Source organism: Hydra vulgaris, chromosome 12 (genome assembly GCF_038396675.1).
Source record: "Hydra vulgaris chromosome 12, alternate assembly HydraT2T_AEP".
Taxonomy (NCBI): domain Eukaryota; kingdom Metazoa; phylum Cnidaria; class Hydrozoa; order Anthoathecata; family Hydridae; genus Hydra; species Hydra vulgaris.
Window position 1 is genome coordinate 47,129,786 of NC_088931.1, and position 20,690 is coordinate 47,150,475.

Sequence of the window (20,690 nt, forward strand, 5' to 3'; positions counted from 1 at the left end):
TCAATATTTAGTCTCTCCGTCACTAAGGAAAAAAAGGCACAGAGTGTTATAATAAAATGCTCGTATCTTAAAGAATATAAATTTTTTTAGCTCTGAAACTTTGGATGAACGTTCTTTGATAAATTTGACAAATAATTTATACAAAATTGAAAAACTTAAAATTTTTTAAAACTTCCTTATTTTTTTAGTGTTACCTTACTCCAGTGAGTTAAAGTGTTTTGAGTAACACTAAACTTTTTGGCTAGATTCTTTTTAGTTTGACCTTTTTCCAAACCTTTATAAGCAAGATATTTATCTTTGATTATCAGTACTGCCTTCTTTTGCGTAGACCACCATGTTGAAATTTTTACAGCACTACGTTTAATGCGTTGCTTAAATGCTGGCAAAGGATCACAGGCAATGATGACGCATATATTGTTAAATATTAGTCATGGAATTAAAAAATAAATATTCTTGAGAAAACGTTCATTACATTTTAACCAACCCAATAATCAAAGAAAAATAGATAAAAAATGAGAAAGAAGTGCATAAAACTGTTCTTAATATAAATTTAGTACACGAAGTCCATTCTATTTCTTACAATTGCGATTCTTTTGCATCAAAGAACTGGCTAAGACTAAAAAAAAAACAACAATTTTTCATTAAAAACTACCTAAAAACAATACAAAAATATCAATAGATAATATATAAAATATCAATAAGACAGTAAAACAATGTTTATTAAACTTACACAACTTTTGTCAAAGCAGTTGATTGACCTTGGTCATCTTCACGATATCGAATAATCGGTTTTGATTTGTCAACAGTTCCATCAGGTAGAGCTATAAATGTTTTTGTTTGAATGTTAAAAATAAGATTCTCATTTAAAAAAAGTATGAACTAAAATAAATCACGCGACAACAAAATTACCATGTTTATAAAAACAACTTGTACCAAACTGACAGCATCCTCTTCCTTGATCAAAATTGCGGCACGATATAGTACTGAAAGTCAAGTTTACTGCGATTTTATTTGGTGTATCAAGTAAATAAGCAATTTAAATTAACAAAATTAAAATCAATAAACATCCTCTTATAATATCAAAAAAATCGGACAATAAAATATATATGAAATGTGATAATATTCATATTATATTATATGACATAATAAATAATAGATAAATTAAAAAAAAAAAAAATTCACAAGTTCAGCACCCTTTATTTGTTAATTACTCAAAAACTACTTAACAATTTTTTTTAATTTTTTAAAAAATCATTAGTTTCAAAAAATTTAAATTATTTATTTCAATAATTTTTTACATTTTTTAGTAACGCTTAAATATAAACCGAATATTTTTGACAGTATTTGAGATCATTTGCTGGATCTTGCTTAGAGTTTTTTATACTATCCATTTATTCTTAAAATTTTATACATTTTAAGCTTATTTCTTGTTTTTTAATATGATTTCTTTTTCAATTGACTAATAACTACCAATAACTCGATGCTTTGGATAATTTGGAGGATTTGCTTTTAACTATTTTTTTCATTAAAGACTTCTTGGAGTAGTAGATTGTACCCGTATCAGGGTGAAATATTGAAGGCATATCATGCTTTTTAATAAATGGTAAAAAACGTTTCTAAAAGCATTCTTTTATATACATATTCACTTTTAGAGTATTACTATTAGAGTTAACTATGGTGTACTTTTTAAACCACAGGAGCAGATTGCTTGCCATTTAAGGAGCAAATTTAGCAAATCCTACTTTGAATTTATTTTTTAATTTTTGGCGACACATCTACCTTTTGACAGATAAAAATATTGCTGGCCTGGCATTGTGAAAAGTTTTGTTGCAATAGGTGTCATCATCTTTAATAATGCACAAGTTTTCTCGGTTTAAAAGTTTATATAGCTTCTTTGAACGACGCATTGCATTAATTTCTCCATCAATGAATTGCTTTGGAGTTTTCTTTAATGATATGCTTCATATTCTTTAATGATATGCTTCATATTCTTGAAATATTTTCCTATCAAAGCTTAGCTGCATTTAGATTTCCTATCAATTTCCTCCATTTAACTTTTTCTGAGAGTGACATGAATTTACCTTTAAGGAGAGAATGATAGATTTTGCTTTTTATTTATCTTTAAATACTTTCTTTTTTTAATTTCTCTTTCAAAAGTTAGTCTGTATATATCGGTCATATTAGGAAGCTGTGAATAATTCATTTATTGCAACCGTTTGTAGAAATTTAAACAAGAAAAAGACATCAAAGTTACAACAATGATTATTCTTTTTTTTTTAATTATTGAAAAACTTTGCAAACATTTTCCAAGAATTTTTTCCATAACAAGATATAATTTAAACAAACATTTTTTTTTGGACAAATGTCAAAATTTGATGGCCTAATAATATTTTTTTCTTTCTTCAAGTAATGGACATAAAACCTTTTAAGTCAAAAATTAAATAAAAATAAACCAATTTATTAATGTAATGGACATAAATTTTTTAAGTCAAAAATTAAATAAAAATAAACCAATTTATTAAGCAGACCAAATATTAAAAAACGAACAAAAACCAAAGCAACAACATGTGAATTTCACTTATATAAATTAAATAAATAATTTTGGTCGAAATAACATTAAACTTATTTTCAAATGTATTTTTATTAGATGCAAACACAAATTATCTGCCTTCGGTAAACCTAAATGTCACCTTTAACTGAATTGAAAAAAATGTAAGCTTCAAATCATGTTTCATTTATTTCAAGCTAAGATTTTCTCATTTTAAATTGGCTTTCAAACATTTATTATTTTAAAAGTAATTTGACATATATAAAATTAGATTGAATTTAACATCTTATTTGGTTACCAAGAACTTCAGTGATGTTAGACATTATAGGTAGAATACATTGTATGATGCTTTTTTCATCTTCAGACAGTGTAATTCTTCAAGTACTACAATTCCTTTAAAATAAACAGTGTTGTTTTAGTCTTAGAGTATCTGTGTTTTAGAGCGATATAGAGCGATCTGTGTTTTATTCTTCTCACAAATAGCTTAAATATATATATACATATATATATGTGTATGTGTGTATATGTATATATATATATATATATATATATATATATATATATATATATATATATATATATATATATATATATATATATATATATATATATATATATATATATGTATATAATAATAAACTTGAAATATGATATTTAACCAAATAAATTCAAAAATAGTAAAAACAGTGAAACAAATAAAAAAATCCAGTAAATCTTTTTCTCAAAATGTTTTTATTAAAAACAATCTAATTACCAAAAAAAATACTAATACAAAATATTTTTTATATATTAAAACTATTAGCACTAGAGATCTTTCAAATAATCATCAGTAGTGCTGTTTTGGTATTATTGCAAGATTTTTGCATTAAAAACAAAAATAATTTAATTTTCATATTGTTGCTATGGGTAACTATTGATTGTGAAGGATTGAATTGTAATTATAGACAGGAAATATCAATTAAATGTGTCATGTTTTTGTTTGTGAAAATGCTTTTCATATGATAACAAAAAACTTTGTTAAGCTCAAGAAAGACAAAAAGTTGGAAAAAAGGTTCAATTACATTTTTGTGGGCACGTTGACATAGTTGTCAAATCGATCAGTTCATAAGCCAGTTCTGCAACTGGAAATATACTGTTTAAAACATTTTTAATTCTTTCATTATAAGATACTTTGAGCAAAAGGTTAGCTTCTGTTATTAAAGGTTGACAATTGAGATTACTATAGAATGTTGTCACTAAAGAAAATATTTCTTTAAATTCCTTTAGTGGTGCTGGTCCTTGTAGTTTTGCATTATGGAAAACATTTTCTATAATTCCATCAGAGTATTTACAATCTTTTAACCATGACTTTAGTTCTATTAGGCATAATTTTTTGATTTCATAATTATATGTAAAAACAATTATTCTTTTAGCTAAATTATAAGGAATATTTTTTTTAACGTGAAACGGATGATGACTGTTGTAGTTTAAACAGTCATGGGTGTTTAAACTACAACATTACAATCAAGAATGATTGCAATGCACAGTGGTCCAGTACCATGCCGTAAATACAAAAAAAAAAATATTGTTTTATAATAAAAACAATTAAAACAGAAGGTTTATAAATCGTTACGAGAAATGGTTAAATATGGAATTTATTGTAAACGAACCTCAACAGTAAGTTAGGATAAAAAATGTACAATGAGGCGCACCTTTAAAATCATTTGAAGATTTCTCAACAAGGTCTAAGAAAAGAAGATCTTCAGAGATCTTCTTTTCTTAGACCTTGTTAGAGAATTTACTGAAAAATTAGAGAATTTACTGAAAAATTAAGTGTTACCACTGAAAGTCTGTTTCATGCCCTTATTCTTAATCTTAATAAAGAAGGACGATTTAAAGATGCCAAAGTTGTTAAACATTTGATGGAAAGTAAAACTGATGGATCATGTAACATATCATGCTCTAAAAGCTACTCAGCAGAAGAAGCTTTAGCTTTAATGCTAGACTGCAGAATGAGTAGGACTGACTATCAAATTATCCGTAAAGAAGCCTTAGATAAAGGTTGCATGTTATACCCTGCCTACAATTTTATTGTGAAAGTTAAAAGTGATTGCCTTCCAGATTCCGGAATTGTCACATCAAACTACAGTGCTTCAGTGAATCTTCAAGGAATAATGGATCACACTACAAACAGAATTTGGAAAGTTATGTATAAATTGAAACTACCTAAGCTTTGCAATACTGTTCTTCTCATAAGCAAAGTCGGATTCGATGGTTCCTCAGGACAGTCGGTTTATAAACAGAGAACTGAAATGATGAGAACAGATTACCAGTTCCAGTTGAAGAATCTTTGTTTCTTTTGTGTATAGTACCTGTGAAACTTAAAATACAGGAAACTAATGTTATTCTTTAAACTAACCCCAAAACATCCTCAACCCAATATTGTTGTCCTGTTCGAATGCAATACATCAAAGAAAATCAGCAAATTGTTAAAGCAGAATATGATTTTTTTATGTCAACTGAACTCAGAACAACAATCATAGACTTATTTCAAGTCAAGCACAAGTTAGAATGTACTATGATTTATGGGAAAGTTTCCACTCTTCTTTCTCCAAGTCAAAAAAAAAGAAATTCAGGAAAAACTTAAAGATACACTCGGACTTATTGTTGATATACAAAAAGTGGTGGCTTTGGTACATCCAATGATGGAAACACAGCGAAAAGGGCATTTAGAAGCCATGAAACTTTTGCTGAAATATTTAGAATTGATAAGGATCTAGTTAAAAAATTTTTCATTATTCTTTGTGTATTATCCTGTAAGAACCCAAATGATCCAGATAAACTAGAAATATATTGCAAAGATACATTTAAGACATATGCAGCACATTTAAAATGGTATCCTATGCCTGCTGGAGTGCATAAGATGATTGTCCATTCACACCAGGTTGTAAGAGACAAGCCAGTTCTAATTGGCCTCTTATTTGAAGAGGCCTAGGAAAGTAGAAACAAAGATGTTAAAAATTTTCAAGAACATTTTACAAGAAAATTTTCTAGAAAAAATATAAAGATCTAATGCAAAGATTGCTTTGCTCATCAGACCCCTTTATTACTTCTATGAGGCGAAGGTCTGAATCAAAGAAGGAACTTGCTCTTCCAGCAGAATGTTTAGACCTTCTTTTGTGATTTTCTTAATACAATTATATTCTTTATTTTATTCTTAATTGTATTATTAATAATATGGGTTCTATATAGATTTACTTTATTTAAAGAAATCTGTAAAAAGCTGCATGTTTACACAATAGCACATTTATTTTTTGAATAGGGATGTGACACCTGTTTCATTGTTGTTTTTTAAAACCTCAAACCCTTTATAATTACTTATTTTTAAATTGCTCAGTTTAGTAAAAAAAAAATAATAATAATAATATAGAAATATCTTTTTAAAATTTATTTTTATTTATAATCTCAGTGTAAAACCATAATTATGCATTCATTGTAAGTAGTCATTTGTTCTTATTGTGCTCCCATATGCATAGAATACTCATGTCTAGGTAATTATAAAATATGTGTGCCCAATAATTTTGTTTATTAATTGACCAGGAAGTCAAAATATAGAAATATAAATGATCTAAATATAAATGCAAAAAAATGTTGTCATGTGTCTTTGGTGTGTTATTTTAGAGTTAGTTTATTCTACACATTAATATTCGTAATATTCGTAAGTGTACCATAAATCATGGAAACTATTAAATTTATTTAAATATTTTAATGTAATATGTGTCATATGTTGTGTCTACTTTTTATGCTTGATGATATCCTAGTGCCATATGTTATGTCTACTTTTCGTCCTTGGTATGCTACTCTACATGTTTATGCAATCTCTTACGATGCAATAAATGTGTAATTTGTCCTCCAGAGAATATTTAATTAAAAGGTGTTCTAAAAATAATTATGTTAAAATAAGTTAATAATGTTAAATGTAACGACGCTATGTGTTCATGGTGCTTTGCACATGTATAATACTTATTCATTCAAACAAAAATGTGTCATACATGCTGGTGACTATTTATAGTTAATAGAAATTTGAAAGTTAAATATGAAATTCGTATCACATGTTTATTATTCGTTATTTCATTTGTCCTTAGTTTCGTGTTATTGGCGTGTCCTTCAGATGTATGACAACCAACATTACAATGATAGTTATTGTTGGCCAGGGTACACCCATGACTATTTAAACTATAACAGTCATCATCCGTTTCACATTAAAAAGGATATTGCTTATAATTTAGCTAAAAGAATAATTGTTTTTACATCTAATTATGAAATCAAAAAATTATGCCTAACAGAACTAAAGTCATGGTTAAAAGATTGTGAATACTCTGATGGAATTATAGAAAATGTTTTCCATAATGCAAAACTACAAGGACCAGCACCACAAAAGGAATCTAAAGAAGTATTTTCTTTAGTGACAACATTCTATAGTAATCTCAATTGTCAACCTTTAATAACAGAAGCTAACCTTTTGCTCAAAGTATCTTATAATGAAAGAATTAAAAATGTTTTAAACAGTATATTTCCAGTTGCAGAACTGGCTTATGAACTGATCGATTTGACAACTATGTCTATACTTGTCAAAAATCTTGCAATAATACCAAAACAGCACTACTGATGATTATTTGAAAGGCCTCTAGTGCTAATAGTTTTAATATATAAAAAAAAACTTTGTATTTGTATTTTTTTTGGTAATTATATTGTTTTTAATAAAAACATTTTGAGAAATAGATTTACTGGATATTTTTATTTGTTTCACTGTTTTGACTATTTTTGAATTTATTTGGTTAAATATTTAAATATCGTGTTTCAAGTTTTTATATATATATATATATATATATATATATATATATATATATATATATATATACAAACACACATATATATGTATATATATGTATATGTATATATATATATATATATATATATATATATATATATATATATATAATATATATATATATATATATAATTTTCCAATTAGAAAAGTTATTGCATTCATGAAGAATGTTTTTAGTATATGATATCAGTATCAATAGATGAAGACCAAAAACAAATGATTGTAACCAATGAAACTACTATAAAAATAGATTTTTATGAGAACTGTGCGTAAGTTTAGAGAAGAAGCGTAGCTATGCATTTTTGAAGCTTCAAAAGTTCAGTTATCTTTACATACTGGTGTTAAATATTTGTACAACACTGTTATTGGAACAAATAATGTGAAATCTTTTGCTACCATATGAACTTGTCATAGTGCATCAGTTATTTGGGCTCATCTTGGTTTGTTTTGCATACTTTGAATGATAAAAACCTAAAGTTAACACAATTCATTTCATATCAAATGCTCACTGCACAATATAGAAATAATAAAATAATAAAATAATTATAATAGCTCATAAAATCAAAAAGGTCAAAAGACAAATGTTAACTATAATAGAAGATGTACCTGGATCGATGAATTTACATCAAGTCACTTGGAGTAAAGAAAGTCCAATGACTATATGAACAAGGTGTCTAAGTTGTTTTGAACCCAGATAATGTTTGTATACTCTTCGAGTTGTTTTGAATCCACATAATGTTTGGATACTCAAATTGTTTTGTCGTCCAAATAATATTTGTATACACTTCAAGTTGATTTGAATCCAGATGTTTGTAAACACTTCAAGGTTAGAAAGGAAAAAGTCAATTTTCATCATTGACTAAAACTGAAGGTATCCTTTGGAAAAAATAAATTATTTTTTAATACTCTTTAATTGGATTTTTTAATTTAAAATATCTTTGGTTTTTCTATATCTCATTTTATAACTCTAAATATGCTATTCTTCTTATATTTCTTAAACTAAATATCAATCAGAAACTATGCAAGTGAAGTCAGGACTAGCAGCTGAGGTGTAAAAGAAGCCAAATCTGCCTGTTTTCTAGGTAAAAAAGAAGTCAAAATCGGCTGTTTAGTTAATTCAACTAATTTAATTAGTTGAACAAAAAAAAAAGGAATTGTTAATACAATCCTTTTTTTGTTCAACTAATCCCCTAGCATGCTGTATAGGAGATTTTAAGAAAATGCTTTTACCAAAAGCTGCTTATAACTATCGCCTTTATTTTAACAATTACTTTTTCCTTCTTCTGTATTAATTATTCTGTACATAGCTCTTTCTTTTTCCTTCTTCTCATTTGTAAAATTTATTAATATTCGAGAAATAGAAAACTCAAACATGATATCTTTTTTAAATTATAATCGAAGGAAAAATTTTATTAAAAAGTATAATTCAAAAAGATCACTTAGTTTAAGAAATTCTTAATTGAAAAGGCATTATGAATAATGATGTCAAAGGCTAATTGTGGCTAATAATAGGTTTTTATGTATGTATATATTTAAGATTAATATAATAATATTAAGGATGTAAAATAAATTTATAAAATGTACTTATACATCAGTAACCTTAAATTTAAAATTCTAATAAATGCTTAGATCATCAGTAACCATTAGCCAATTAATCTGCTTATCAATGAGCCAATAGCATTTGTTGATTAATCAACATTGGCTGATGCATCAGCATTGACTAAGCCAATTTCTAATTTATTTTAATAATTTAATAACTAAATACAAAAAAAAAAAAAAGTGCTTGAAAACATCAAAAGAATTTCAATTACCTTAGATAGGCTTTATAGTTTTCAATTAATTCTTTTTTCTCGATTTCATCTTGAATCCAAAATTCACTCTATAAAACTTAAACACATAACTCAAGCTTGTCTGCCTGGAAAAAGTATATAAGACTAGTATATTTATGAAAGTGTAAATAAAGTCTTCCTTATACACATGTGAAACTTCAAAACCTTGAAAAAAAAACTATAGTAAAAATCTTACAGGAATAACAAACCAAGATGTAACTCTACATATTGGACAGCTCCTTAGAAGAAAAATTACAAAATCATAAAAAATAAGTTTAAAAAAAAGAAATTAAAAAAGCATTAAAAAAATGTATTACATCACAACATTTTAAACATTATGGTAACTTTTAAAAAGAAGAAACCTCACTACACTTTGTTGTTGGTTGTACGAACAACGCCACTTACGAATGCATGATAAGCAGAATGGATGATTGCAGTTTTCTAAAACAGTAAAATTTTATTGATAGATTTAAAATAGAAAATAAAAAGACAACCTTTTGCTCATATCGTAAGACAACATCTCAATCAAAACAAGATGCAACCAGCAACTAATCATTGAATTATAACAAGCAACAACTTAAATTTTTTTAAAAACTCTTAAGAAAACTGTACCCCAAAAAGTACCCCAAATTTGTAATAACTATTTTAAGTATGAGAATGTAATTTAATAACAAATTGAATTGGTAAATCCAAATGGACATTGTTGTTGTGATAAATTATAAAACTATAAAGTTATTAAATACTTTGTATAGAGAATAAAAATTAAAAGTTGTAAAAAACCTTTAGCTGTGGACAAATTAGCAAGGAGAAAAAAAATTTTGATATAAAATCCGTAACTTAATTTTGGGTAAAAGTTGGAGAAGCATTTAGTGAAAGCATTCATAAACATTTAGTGGTAACGTTAGTTGTAGTACTAGTTAATGCTTTAACTCTTACATGATTTCATATCTAAATTATAAAATAGCAAATGGAAACCCATCCAAATTGCATAAGTGTGGAAGCATAGACATTAAACTCATTAAAAATATGTTTTGAAAGAATAATAAGAATAAGCAACTCTAAAAAGAGTATTTTTATTCCTAGAGATACTGCTAAATATTATTGGTAAATGAATTTATAAAAACAGTCAATGGTAACGTTTATAGTAAAAATTATTACAAAAAATATAGTTTATATAGATATATATTATATACATCAAAACAGTGATAAAAAAGATTTTATAAAAGTAGAAAAAAATTACAAAATTTAGAGTTATAGAAAACCCCTCTCAAAACACCTTTAAAATTTAAAAGGATATTATAAATATAGTAATTTCTCTTGGTGTAAAATAGAGAAAAATACATAAACTTAACTTAAAAAAAAGGAAGCAATGTTTGCCCCTATATATACAAAACATAAATTATATTTGAAAAAATTCCAACAATACCTTAATGTTAGGATGTTGCAGTGCACATTTCTATGTACATTTGTCTGATAAAATAAAAAAAAATAAAAAACTTACCTAAAAGTCCAAATACAGATTCATTTGGAGAGGCTTTTTTCTTAACAATATCCAAACATATACAGCAAGCCACATCTTGACTTCTAATAATTAAAAATCATTAATAAAAAAATAGGAAATTAGAAGCCACGATACTTTCTAAACAAAAAAAATCTGATCTACAAATATCATTTCTTATTGTAATATATTTGTAAACTAAAATGTTTAATATAAGATCTAAAAAAATTTTCTTTAAACAGACATAAATAAAATTCCAGTGTTATAATTGTATTGTATTTATAATATATACTGTTTATCTATCTAAATATGCGCATCACAAAAACTAGGTTTAACAGATCCCTTATAATTAAATCCACTTTGGAGATTAGGTATTATCACTGAATTAACTTTGAAAAACTGTATTTTTTAAATGTTTTTTAAATTTTACACACAAATATGGATATGTATATGTAAAATTAACAAGAATAATATTTTGAATCAATTACCTTTGAGCTGCAAAAGCTATCTCCATCTCACACTCATGTTTTGCAACGCAAAATTTTACATGCTCTAGAGGATAATTTTATGTACTTTAGAAAAAACTCCTTTTTTTAAATATCAAAGATGAAAAAATTGAAATTTTTTTCATTTTTTACCTTTACGTTGATTTTCATCATTTGGATGCAAGCACTGAAACCCGCACATCTCGCAAAGATCACCATGCATGTATTCACATCTAAAAAAAAAATCATCTACTCATTTTTTTATTTATTTAAAAATCTTACTCTGAAACATAAACCTTGACAAATAAAGCCTTTGCACAGAAAAACTAGCTAAGCAGAGTATTAAGGACATAAAAGAGGGATCGAACCAAAATATACCATTAGCATTTTTATATTACACATTAACCATAATACTAATAAAAAACTGTTATTTGAGCCTAGAGCTAATCATAAAGCTAGATTTATGGTCGACAACCTATTTTTGAAGGATGACATATGACTTTGATACAGATGATTCAAATGTATTACTATATTAATTCTGACAGTTAAAAAATAAACAAATATAAGTAAGACTAATAACTGCACCCATCTGTATTGCATTTTTTCATGACCATTTCTTTTCGAAAACTCAAATTTTTTTAAAGCCTTCATAAATGATTTAATGGCATTAAGAATTGCTTTATCTTTGTAAACCATTGACAATTTTAAAGAATTTGCTGCAATACAAAAACTTTTGCTGATAGAAAACTAAATTAAAACCAGTTCAAACTAAGCTTAAAACTAAGATAGTAAACAAGCTCGTGTCTTGACAAATATGATTAATATATGACAAATATCAAGTTAAATTATTCCTCAAAACTGATGGACTTGGTAAATAAACAATACTACCTTTTCTCACAAAAAAAAAAAACTCTTGAGAGATCTGAAAGAAGCCTTCTGTTTTGAAAAAAAAATGTTTCAAAAGACTGATAAAATGGAGAAAGTTTCCCAGTCTTTCACTTAGTTTTCTAAATGTGTCAGTCATTTTGTAAATGACTGTGTTGAGAGCATCAAGTTTATTCAAGATTTCAATTGATTGTTTGAGAGGTCACACAATGAAGAAAGACTTTGCTACATCCCTCTCCTTAACACTAAACTTTTTTATGTGGGTCAGTTTAATTACAGGTTAGCTGCACTAAAATCTTAAATTATCAAAAATTATAAAAAATTTAAACTAAAAATTTTTTTATAGAGATTTTAGAGAAAAATGGATAAATAATAATAAACAACTATAATTAAATGATAATAATAACCAATTATAATTAAATAATAATAATAAGAAACAATTATAATTAAATAATAATAATAAACAATAATAATTATCAAAAATTATTAAAAATTTAAATTATCAAAAATTATTAAAAATTTAAATTATCAAAAATTATTAAAAATTTAAATTATCAAAAATTATTAAAAATTTAAACTAAAAATTTTTTTTTAGAGATTTTAGAGAAAAATGGATAAATAATAATAACCAATTATAATTAAATGATAATAATAACCAATTATAATTAAATAACAATAATCATAAACGATTATAATTAAATAATAATAATAAACAATAATAATTAAATAATAATAATAAGCAATAATAATTGACCCAGTACACTTATCAAATTAGATATTTGAGAAATTTTCTTTGAACAATTAAAAACTAATTTATATTACAAAAGTAATTCTGTTGTCAAAGTACTTACTTATCTCCAAAAGGGCATTCCCTCACAGCAGCAAAAGGACATAGCTAAAGAAAAAACATGATAGATGACCTATAAAAACAGTCAGTCAAAGTAAACAATGAAGTGTGTAAATATTAAACATTTCTATTTAGGAGAATAATAGACATTTTGTTCAATTAAATACTGGTTATCAATCAACCAAAAATGGTAGATTGATAACCAGTATTTTATAAACATAATAACTATATATCAACCATATTATTAATAGAAAATCAAATTTTTTTTTATCTAAAATAGATAAAATTTTGATATCAATCATAAAAAGTTGCTTCTCTAACAAATTTTCTACAGCTTTAAAAAAAAATGTCAATATAATAAAAAGACAAAAACACATTAATTATTGAAACATTTATAAGTCATGATTGATTTCTGCCTAAATAAGACATTTCAAAATACCATATACTTTTGAAACATATAAAAGATAAGAAAGCTAGAGATTATGGTAACTAAAAAAAATTATTTAACGAAGAAAACAATAATGTCCAGCTATTAGTAATATTACAAGAGTGACAGAAAAATAAAAAGAGGAAAAAATTGTACTTAGTTTTTTTAATGACCATGTTAACATTATTAGTTTTATTTTTTTGTTTGTTTTAATTTTTATCTCCCCAAGGCTGAGAAGGTCACTACAGACAAGGAGGCTACTTAATTGTGGTTATAACCCAAACTTGGAGCCTCTAGCTTATGTAGCGAGCACTCTACCACTACACCACTACCGCAAATTTTTTGCAATGATGTTTTGATTTGTTCTCTTTTTCATGACACAATTTAACATATTTTGAAAAAGTTTAATAAATGAACCTTTGGGTAAATATTTTGATGGTATGAAAAAGATTATTTTTGAATACAAATTTTTTTAGTCATATTAACAAAATTTGTATTCAAAAATACATTTGTAAGAGTGACTTAGAAAATTTGTAAGAAATTTTTATTTTAATTTATATTATAAAAACACTTATTCCATAAAGGAATATTTTTATCAAACTTAGAAACCCCATTTAAAAGTTAAAATGAAACAAGTTAAATTCATTTTAACTCAAGACCTGTTAAAACAAGTTCAAAAAAATCAAACAAGTTAATTCTAACTTAAATAATCACTCACTAACTCTTTGTTGTCACCTTTATAAGATGTTCCATTATCATTTTCAGAATGAAGATTAAATGAAACAATTGAAGAGTAAGATAGATGCAGACAATCTATCTAAAAACATTTTAATAAATTAAGATGAAAAACTATATACAAACACACTCACACACACAACACACACACAAAAACAGTTGAATGAAGACTTAAAAAACTGTAAACTGTATGAGCCAAGAAAACATAAGCAGAAATTTCCAAAGAATTAACTAAACAACCCAATTAGGTGTACTTACTTTGTCTATCCCTAAATAATTAAGTAAAAGAACAGTATTTAATTTCAATAAAAGTAGCATACTGACAAAACATTGTATACATACCTTTAAATCTTTAGAAATATCTGTGCTAAAATCACTGACTTTTAAATCTTTAGAAACATCTTTGCTAAAATCACTAACTTTTCCAATATGGGCTTTATTACCCTATTTGCAGAATTGAAAAAAACATAACTTTTAAAAATTTAAATTTAAAAAATATATTTTGTGCATATAATAAGAATGTAGATTAAATTATAAACTATATAAAATCTTAAACAACAAATTTCAATCATATAAAATTTTTTTTGCAAATAACTCACTGGAATAAATACTGGTGCATCAACCGGCATACTTGAGTCAGGTGAAACAAAATTCTTTGCTTTTAATACTGTTAATGTAGTTGGTCCGGACTAAAAAAATTATAACTAAAATTAACTAAATTAGAAATGAATAAAAATATATTTTACAGGATAACCAAATAAAATATAATTCGAACTTGAGTCAACTTTAAAATGGAGCTTATTTACAAATTTTTTTTCTGATCATTTTTTAAGGTTTTACGATTAAATTTTCATTTTTAAACACTTTTTTGTTTATTGGTTAGTAACTGTCGCTGTTAAACATTTTTAAACACATGTCTTTTTATTGGTTAGTAACTGTTGCTGCTAAACATTTTAATTAAGCAGATTATTTACATAAACATTTTGTTTTCAAAAGAGACAAACCTGTTATGTAGAATACTCGGGTATTCAAAAATTCAAACTTTTTGTGATTGATAATGATCATCAAAAAACTAAAGACAAATTATTTTCAAAAAAATCTTACCACAGCTGCAGTAAAACGTGCAGGCTTCAAAACTGAGAGCCGCTTTGCGTGGTCATAACGACATTTATTACCATAAAAACATGAACCAGCCAAGTAAAATTTGCATGTCTGTAAAACAGAAAAACTGTTTTATATACGGGAAATAAAACATGTAAGTTATTTTTATAAATTATTTTTAAAAAAGTTATGAATTTTTGAACTCCTTTTGATGTATTATTTTAGATAATATATTTCAAAAATCTAACAACTACTCCTATAACTGATCTCAGTATTCAAAAAATATAAAATATTAAAATTTGTATACATATAGAGGGAGATACAGTACAACAAATATTTTTAAAGTACTTTAAAAAATATTTTTGCTTTTAAAATATGGTTTGCTTTTTAGCAATGGATAAGAACAATGCTTGGTATTAATTTATCAAAATTTTATTTGCGTATGAGCATATATTATGTTATTATGCATCTCATTATGTTCTTATGCCTCTCATAGAATATTTATTATGTTTTTATAGAGTAAAGTAGTTTTTCATATAGAGTAAGCATTTTTTGTTGTTGTAGGTAAGGGCACTTTTTAGGATGGATCATTTTTCTTTTGCTACCCCATAAATATTTGAAGAGTGTAGTTGCATTTGAAATTTTTTTGCTATTAAATGATCATGATAAACCTATCACCTTTCTCATACAACCTCTGAAAAATCAATGTGTATTTTACTTGGTGTGTTTAGGGAGGATTATGTGCATTTGTAAATTGTATTTCTACAATTTTTGTTCAATGGGCAGTACTCAGTTGGTTTGCAATTGCATTTACAGGCATGCTTTTTGAATTTATTTTTTGTTGTGGTTTTTAGAAATATTGTTCAAGCTGTAACTAACTGAAGATGTGAAGAAATTATATCTCCATAAACATGTTGGAATATATTCTTTTTCTAGATAGGGATAGCCTATTATTAATGGAGACAAGGATTTGTTTAAGTACTTAAGGTGGTGTTATTCCGTGTGAATGTATAGTAACTTTTTATTTTTCTCTTTAAAATATTGATAAGAGTTTATTTAGAAGATTAAAAGTTATGTCTAGAAAATTACCACTGTTCAGGTTGGTTTGGATTTATATTTAGAATTCAATTTTTTGAATGCTTTAATTTACTTTAAATTAAAATCAAACAAATGGAAAAAAACGCAGCTGAAGCCATTAAATGGTTTACAAACATAAACAAAAAGCAAAGATGGGTAAAATTTGTTAATGTTAAGTTGGATAAATACACAGAGTATTTATCCAACCTAACATTAACAAAATTTACCCATTATTCATAAAGGATATACTAAACAATGCTTTAATATTTGCAAAACAACATACAATAATCAGCAATGAAAAATTATTCTTATAAATACTTTGATTGTTTTATGTTGAGATATTAAAATGATGTTTAGCAGAATTAAATAGTCTTAAATTTGAGTTTCAAGAAATGGTGAGTTCTTTGAGAAGGCCTTATGAATTTATTTAAGAATAGATTTTTTAAAAACAGTGTGCAGTAAGACTTAAACTTTAGACAATAAATTTATCTTAAAGAAACTTTATAACTTTTTTTTTTTTTCTTCCATTAATACATTGCTTTATTAAAAAAAAAAAAATGAATTTATCAAGAGATTGTTGAAAAGCAATTGATGCACTCTGCAATACTACACTTATTTTAAAAGTGATACAATAACAGATGAGTTTTTTCCAATATTTTCAGAACAAAAAGAGTATTAACATAACATTTTATTTTTTTAAAAAGCACTATTATCATTATAACACTTTTATCATTTTCTAAAATACCTAATAATTCCCTTTGATTTGGTGTTTACTATGTTCTACAAAAGTTTTGCCCAACATTTTTGAACGACTTCTAGCAAAAAAAAAATTGTTGGAAATTGCACTTTTTTTTAAAGTTACGTAAAAGTATTATTTCTATTACGTAAAAGTACTATTTCTAGTAAAGTAATAATTTACATGCTAAATTTACTTGTACAACTCTCTCCAACTGTCAGAATCTATAATAAAAACAATGAATGCTGTTATTATGCACAAAAAACAAAACAAAAAAAAACAAAAAAATATTCTAAAAGCAAATATAAAATGATACAAAGCATTTATAGTATTTGAAAAATATTTTTGACTCAGCCCCTCACTATATGTATACAGATTAAAATCTATTTTAGTTTTGAACCTCTGGACCCAATCATAAATACCATATTTTTTCTTTTTATTTTCTAAAATTATATGCTGAAAAGAACCAAAAAAATCATTATAGTTTTTTTTAAATTAACTAACCGCTACCCTTAGTCTGCTCCTGTATATGTATATGTTTGTATGTATGCATGCATGTATATATATATATATATATATATATATATATATATATATATATATATATATATATATATATATATATATATATATATATATATATGAACATAAAAGTAGGGAAGCAAAACAACAATATTTAAAAAACAAATTTTTGTAACAAAAAGTTTCTTATATTTAAAATATTAATTAGAAAATAGTACTAAGGGCCTGTAATCAGAACTTAAGAACAACTTAAAAATTAGAAATAAGAACACTATATATATATATATATATATATATATATATATATATATATATATATATATATATATATATATATATATATATATATATATATATATGTATATATATGTATATATATGTATATATATGTATATATATGTATATATATATATATATATATATATATATATATATATATATATATATATATATATATATATATATATATATATATATATATATAAATACACAAATCAGCCCTTGAAATTAAGGTATGCATTTGGTGTAGCAGACCTAACAGCCAGCTTGACAGAGTCTGAGATTGGCAATTTTTTGCATATATTAGAATTTTAAAACTTAATTTTATTTGCTGTTTCAAATAAGTTTAAAATGGCAAAACAAATGCTTTTATTAAATTTTAAATAAAATAATTAAAATGAAAATGGAAATAAAAAAATATATTTTATTTTAATTCTAAAGAAAATAATAAAAACAAAAAACTGCAAAACAAACTTTTTAAAATTTAAATTAATCAATTAAAATAAAAACAAAATAATGAACATTTGTTTTTAATTTGTTCTATTTAAATTCCTAATAAAATGCTGTGCTCATTATTCAAAACTTGAAACAAAGATCGACATTTGGAAGAAGAGTTGGCCAACTTGGCGTTTATTTTTCCGTCAACTTTATGATAAAAGTTGGCTTATTTGTCAAACCCCAAGACTAATTTCTGTGCAAACCTGATACCAATCTAAAACAATTTTAGGTTGACATTTTTTTGCTGACCATATTTTTTCTGATTCCGAGGGCATATATATATATATATATATATACATATATATATATATATATATATATATATATATATATATATATATATATATATATATATATATATATATATATATATATATATATATATATATATATATAAATACATACACACACACACAAACATATATACATATGAAGACCTTCAGTGGGAAAAATGGCATTGTCACATTTAAAAAGTTTTGAGAAAATAATTTTTTTTTTTTTTTGTTAATTCACCTCCCCAAGGCCACTACAGACGAGGAGGCTACTTAATTGAGGTTATAACCCTCTCTCAACTCTATAACTCCGAAACTTGACTAACAAGGCCGCTGCACGGAGAAACAAGTTGAGCGCGGTACTACCAGGGACGTTGTTAGGATCGAACTCCGAACCTCTCGCTTATGAAGCGAGCGCTCTACCACTACACCACTACCACTACCACTACACCATACCGCAATTATTGATCATTAATAAAAGTCTTTATTTAAAGCATAGAAGTTAACCTGGCAATGTCTTTGTTTGAACTTAAAATTCCGTAAATTTGTGTCACATGATCAATGATCAATGTAGGTGCAAAACAAACAAAACTTTATACATTTCAGAAAAAAATTATAAAGCTTGTTGTGTTTGATAATATTTGTTTATAGTATCAAAAGAAAGTTTTTTAAAAGTGTTAGTATAGCATTATGCCAGGTAAGAACTGTGCTTTCCCTGGATGCGGAGTTTCTTGCTCTTATAAGTATAAAGGAGTTAGCATATTTCAAATCCCTAAGAGAAATGACGAATTTCAATCAAACTGGAGGAAAGAAATAGTTAATATTCTGTTTAAATATCGTGATGCAGATAAAGCTTTGAAAGATCGAGTAGCTGCAGGATAAATTTTCATTCGCGAAAGACATTTTTCTACAGATATTGAATTAAAAAGTAAGTATTTAAATAAATAAAGAATAGTTACAAATAATTAAAAATTAATACAAATATTTAAATTATTTGCATTACCTACCATACAGAAAAAAAATCCACGATTAGTAAAACTTTTGGTTTTTATATTTCAGAGAACAAAAGAAAAACTTTAAAGTTACTTGCAGTACCAACTAAAAAAAATAATTCACCTTTAAAAAACATTCACCCAAACAAAATTATCTTAGTCTTAAAAGAGAAAAGACTCCAATGCAAGGAATTGACAGAAACAATAGAAAAAATGAGATTGTATCAAAATCCATAGCTGTACCATCTAGCATTAGTAATGAAGTGTTAGAAATTATGAGATTAGATGACAATGAAGTATCCCCATTTGTAAAAATGTTATGAGAACAACAGCAATTTTTTTTTTCTAATCCAACTTCAAAGATGAGATATCATCCAATGATAATTAGATTTTGTTTATTATTAGCAATGAAGTTTGCATCTGCTTATGATGAAATACAAATATACAGACGGACTTGGATATGTAGACCTTGACAATCCAAGTATCAACTACTGTAATTTTTCAGATTTAAGTGCACTTGCAACTCATGCTCTTATTTATTATCTAAGAGGCATAGCATCTGATTTAAGCATATTTTGCTACGAAAGGTGCAACATCAAGTCAGCTTATGATGACCTTTTGGAAAGCTGTTTCAATCCTTGAGTTAACATGTAATCTTTATGTCATTGCATCAGTTTCGGATGGGGCATCTACCAACCAAAAGTCTTATCGAATGCATAGAATGATGGATGGCTTAGTTGATAATGAAGTAACATATCGTATCACAAATCTATTTGCAAATGATTGATTTATTTGGTTTTTTGCTGATGCTCCTCACCTAATAAAAACTTTGAGAAACTGCCTTTATCATTCAAGTAAAATTTTGCCTATTTTTTAAGTGTTTGTGTAAATATGTAGTGTTAATACTTTTTTTGTAAATATGTTTATGTGTTAATATATTTTTGTTTATATATTTTTTTAAAAATGCATACATAAATTAATTGCATATTTGTATATAACAATTTCAAAAATATTTATTAAAATATTTTATATGTGAATCATTGATATCATTTGGAAGACATAAAATGAATTTACTTTTCTCCTTATTAG

The 20,690-nt window shown here is 25.4% G+C and overlaps 1 protein-coding gene across 9 annotated transcripts in view; it reads right to left on the minus strand.

Annotated features, from left to right (window-relative positions):
- Positions 1–524: 524 nt before the first annotated feature.
- The window catches only part of LOC100211465 (probable E3 ubiquitin-protein ligase makorin-1), a 35,050-nt gene continuing 14,884 nt past the window's right edge, over positions 525–20,690 (minus strand). For 3 of the 9 annotated variants that reach the window (XM_065813483.1, XM_065813484.1, XM_065813485.1), the window contains 16 exons: positions 17,222–17,262; positions 17,048–17,117; positions 15,229–15,336; positions 14,724–14,813; positions 14,467–14,568; positions 14,108–14,206; positions 12,967–13,010; positions 11,384–11,463; positions 11,234–11,297; positions 10,749–10,831; positions 9,610–9,688; positions 9,444–9,486; positions 9,230–9,297; positions 910–983; positions 731–821; positions 525–616 (listed from right to left, as the gene is read on the minus strand). In XM_065813483.1, the coding sequence (XP_065669555.1) occupies positions 577–616; positions 731–821; positions 910–983; positions 9,230–9,297; positions 9,444–9,486; positions 9,610–9,688; positions 10,749–10,831; positions 11,234–11,297; positions 11,384–11,463; positions 12,967–13,010; positions 14,108–14,206; positions 14,467–14,568; positions 14,724–14,753 (897 nt within the window). In that variant the 5' untranslated portion in view covers positions 14,754–14,813; positions 15,229–15,336; positions 17,048–17,117; positions 17,222–17,262 and the 3' untranslated portion in view covers positions 525–576. Of the gene's footprint in view, positions 617–730; positions 822–909; positions 984–9,229; positions 9,298–9,443; positions 9,487–9,609; positions 9,689–10,748; positions 10,832–11,233; positions 11,298–11,383; positions 11,464–12,966; positions 13,011–14,107; positions 14,207–14,462; positions 14,569–14,723; positions 14,814–15,228; positions 15,337–17,047; positions 17,118–17,221; positions 17,263–20,690 lie in introns of all 9 variants that reach the window. The other 6 variants (XM_065813478.1, XM_065813481.1, XM_065813486.1 and 3 more) reach the window with 4 other exon arrangements.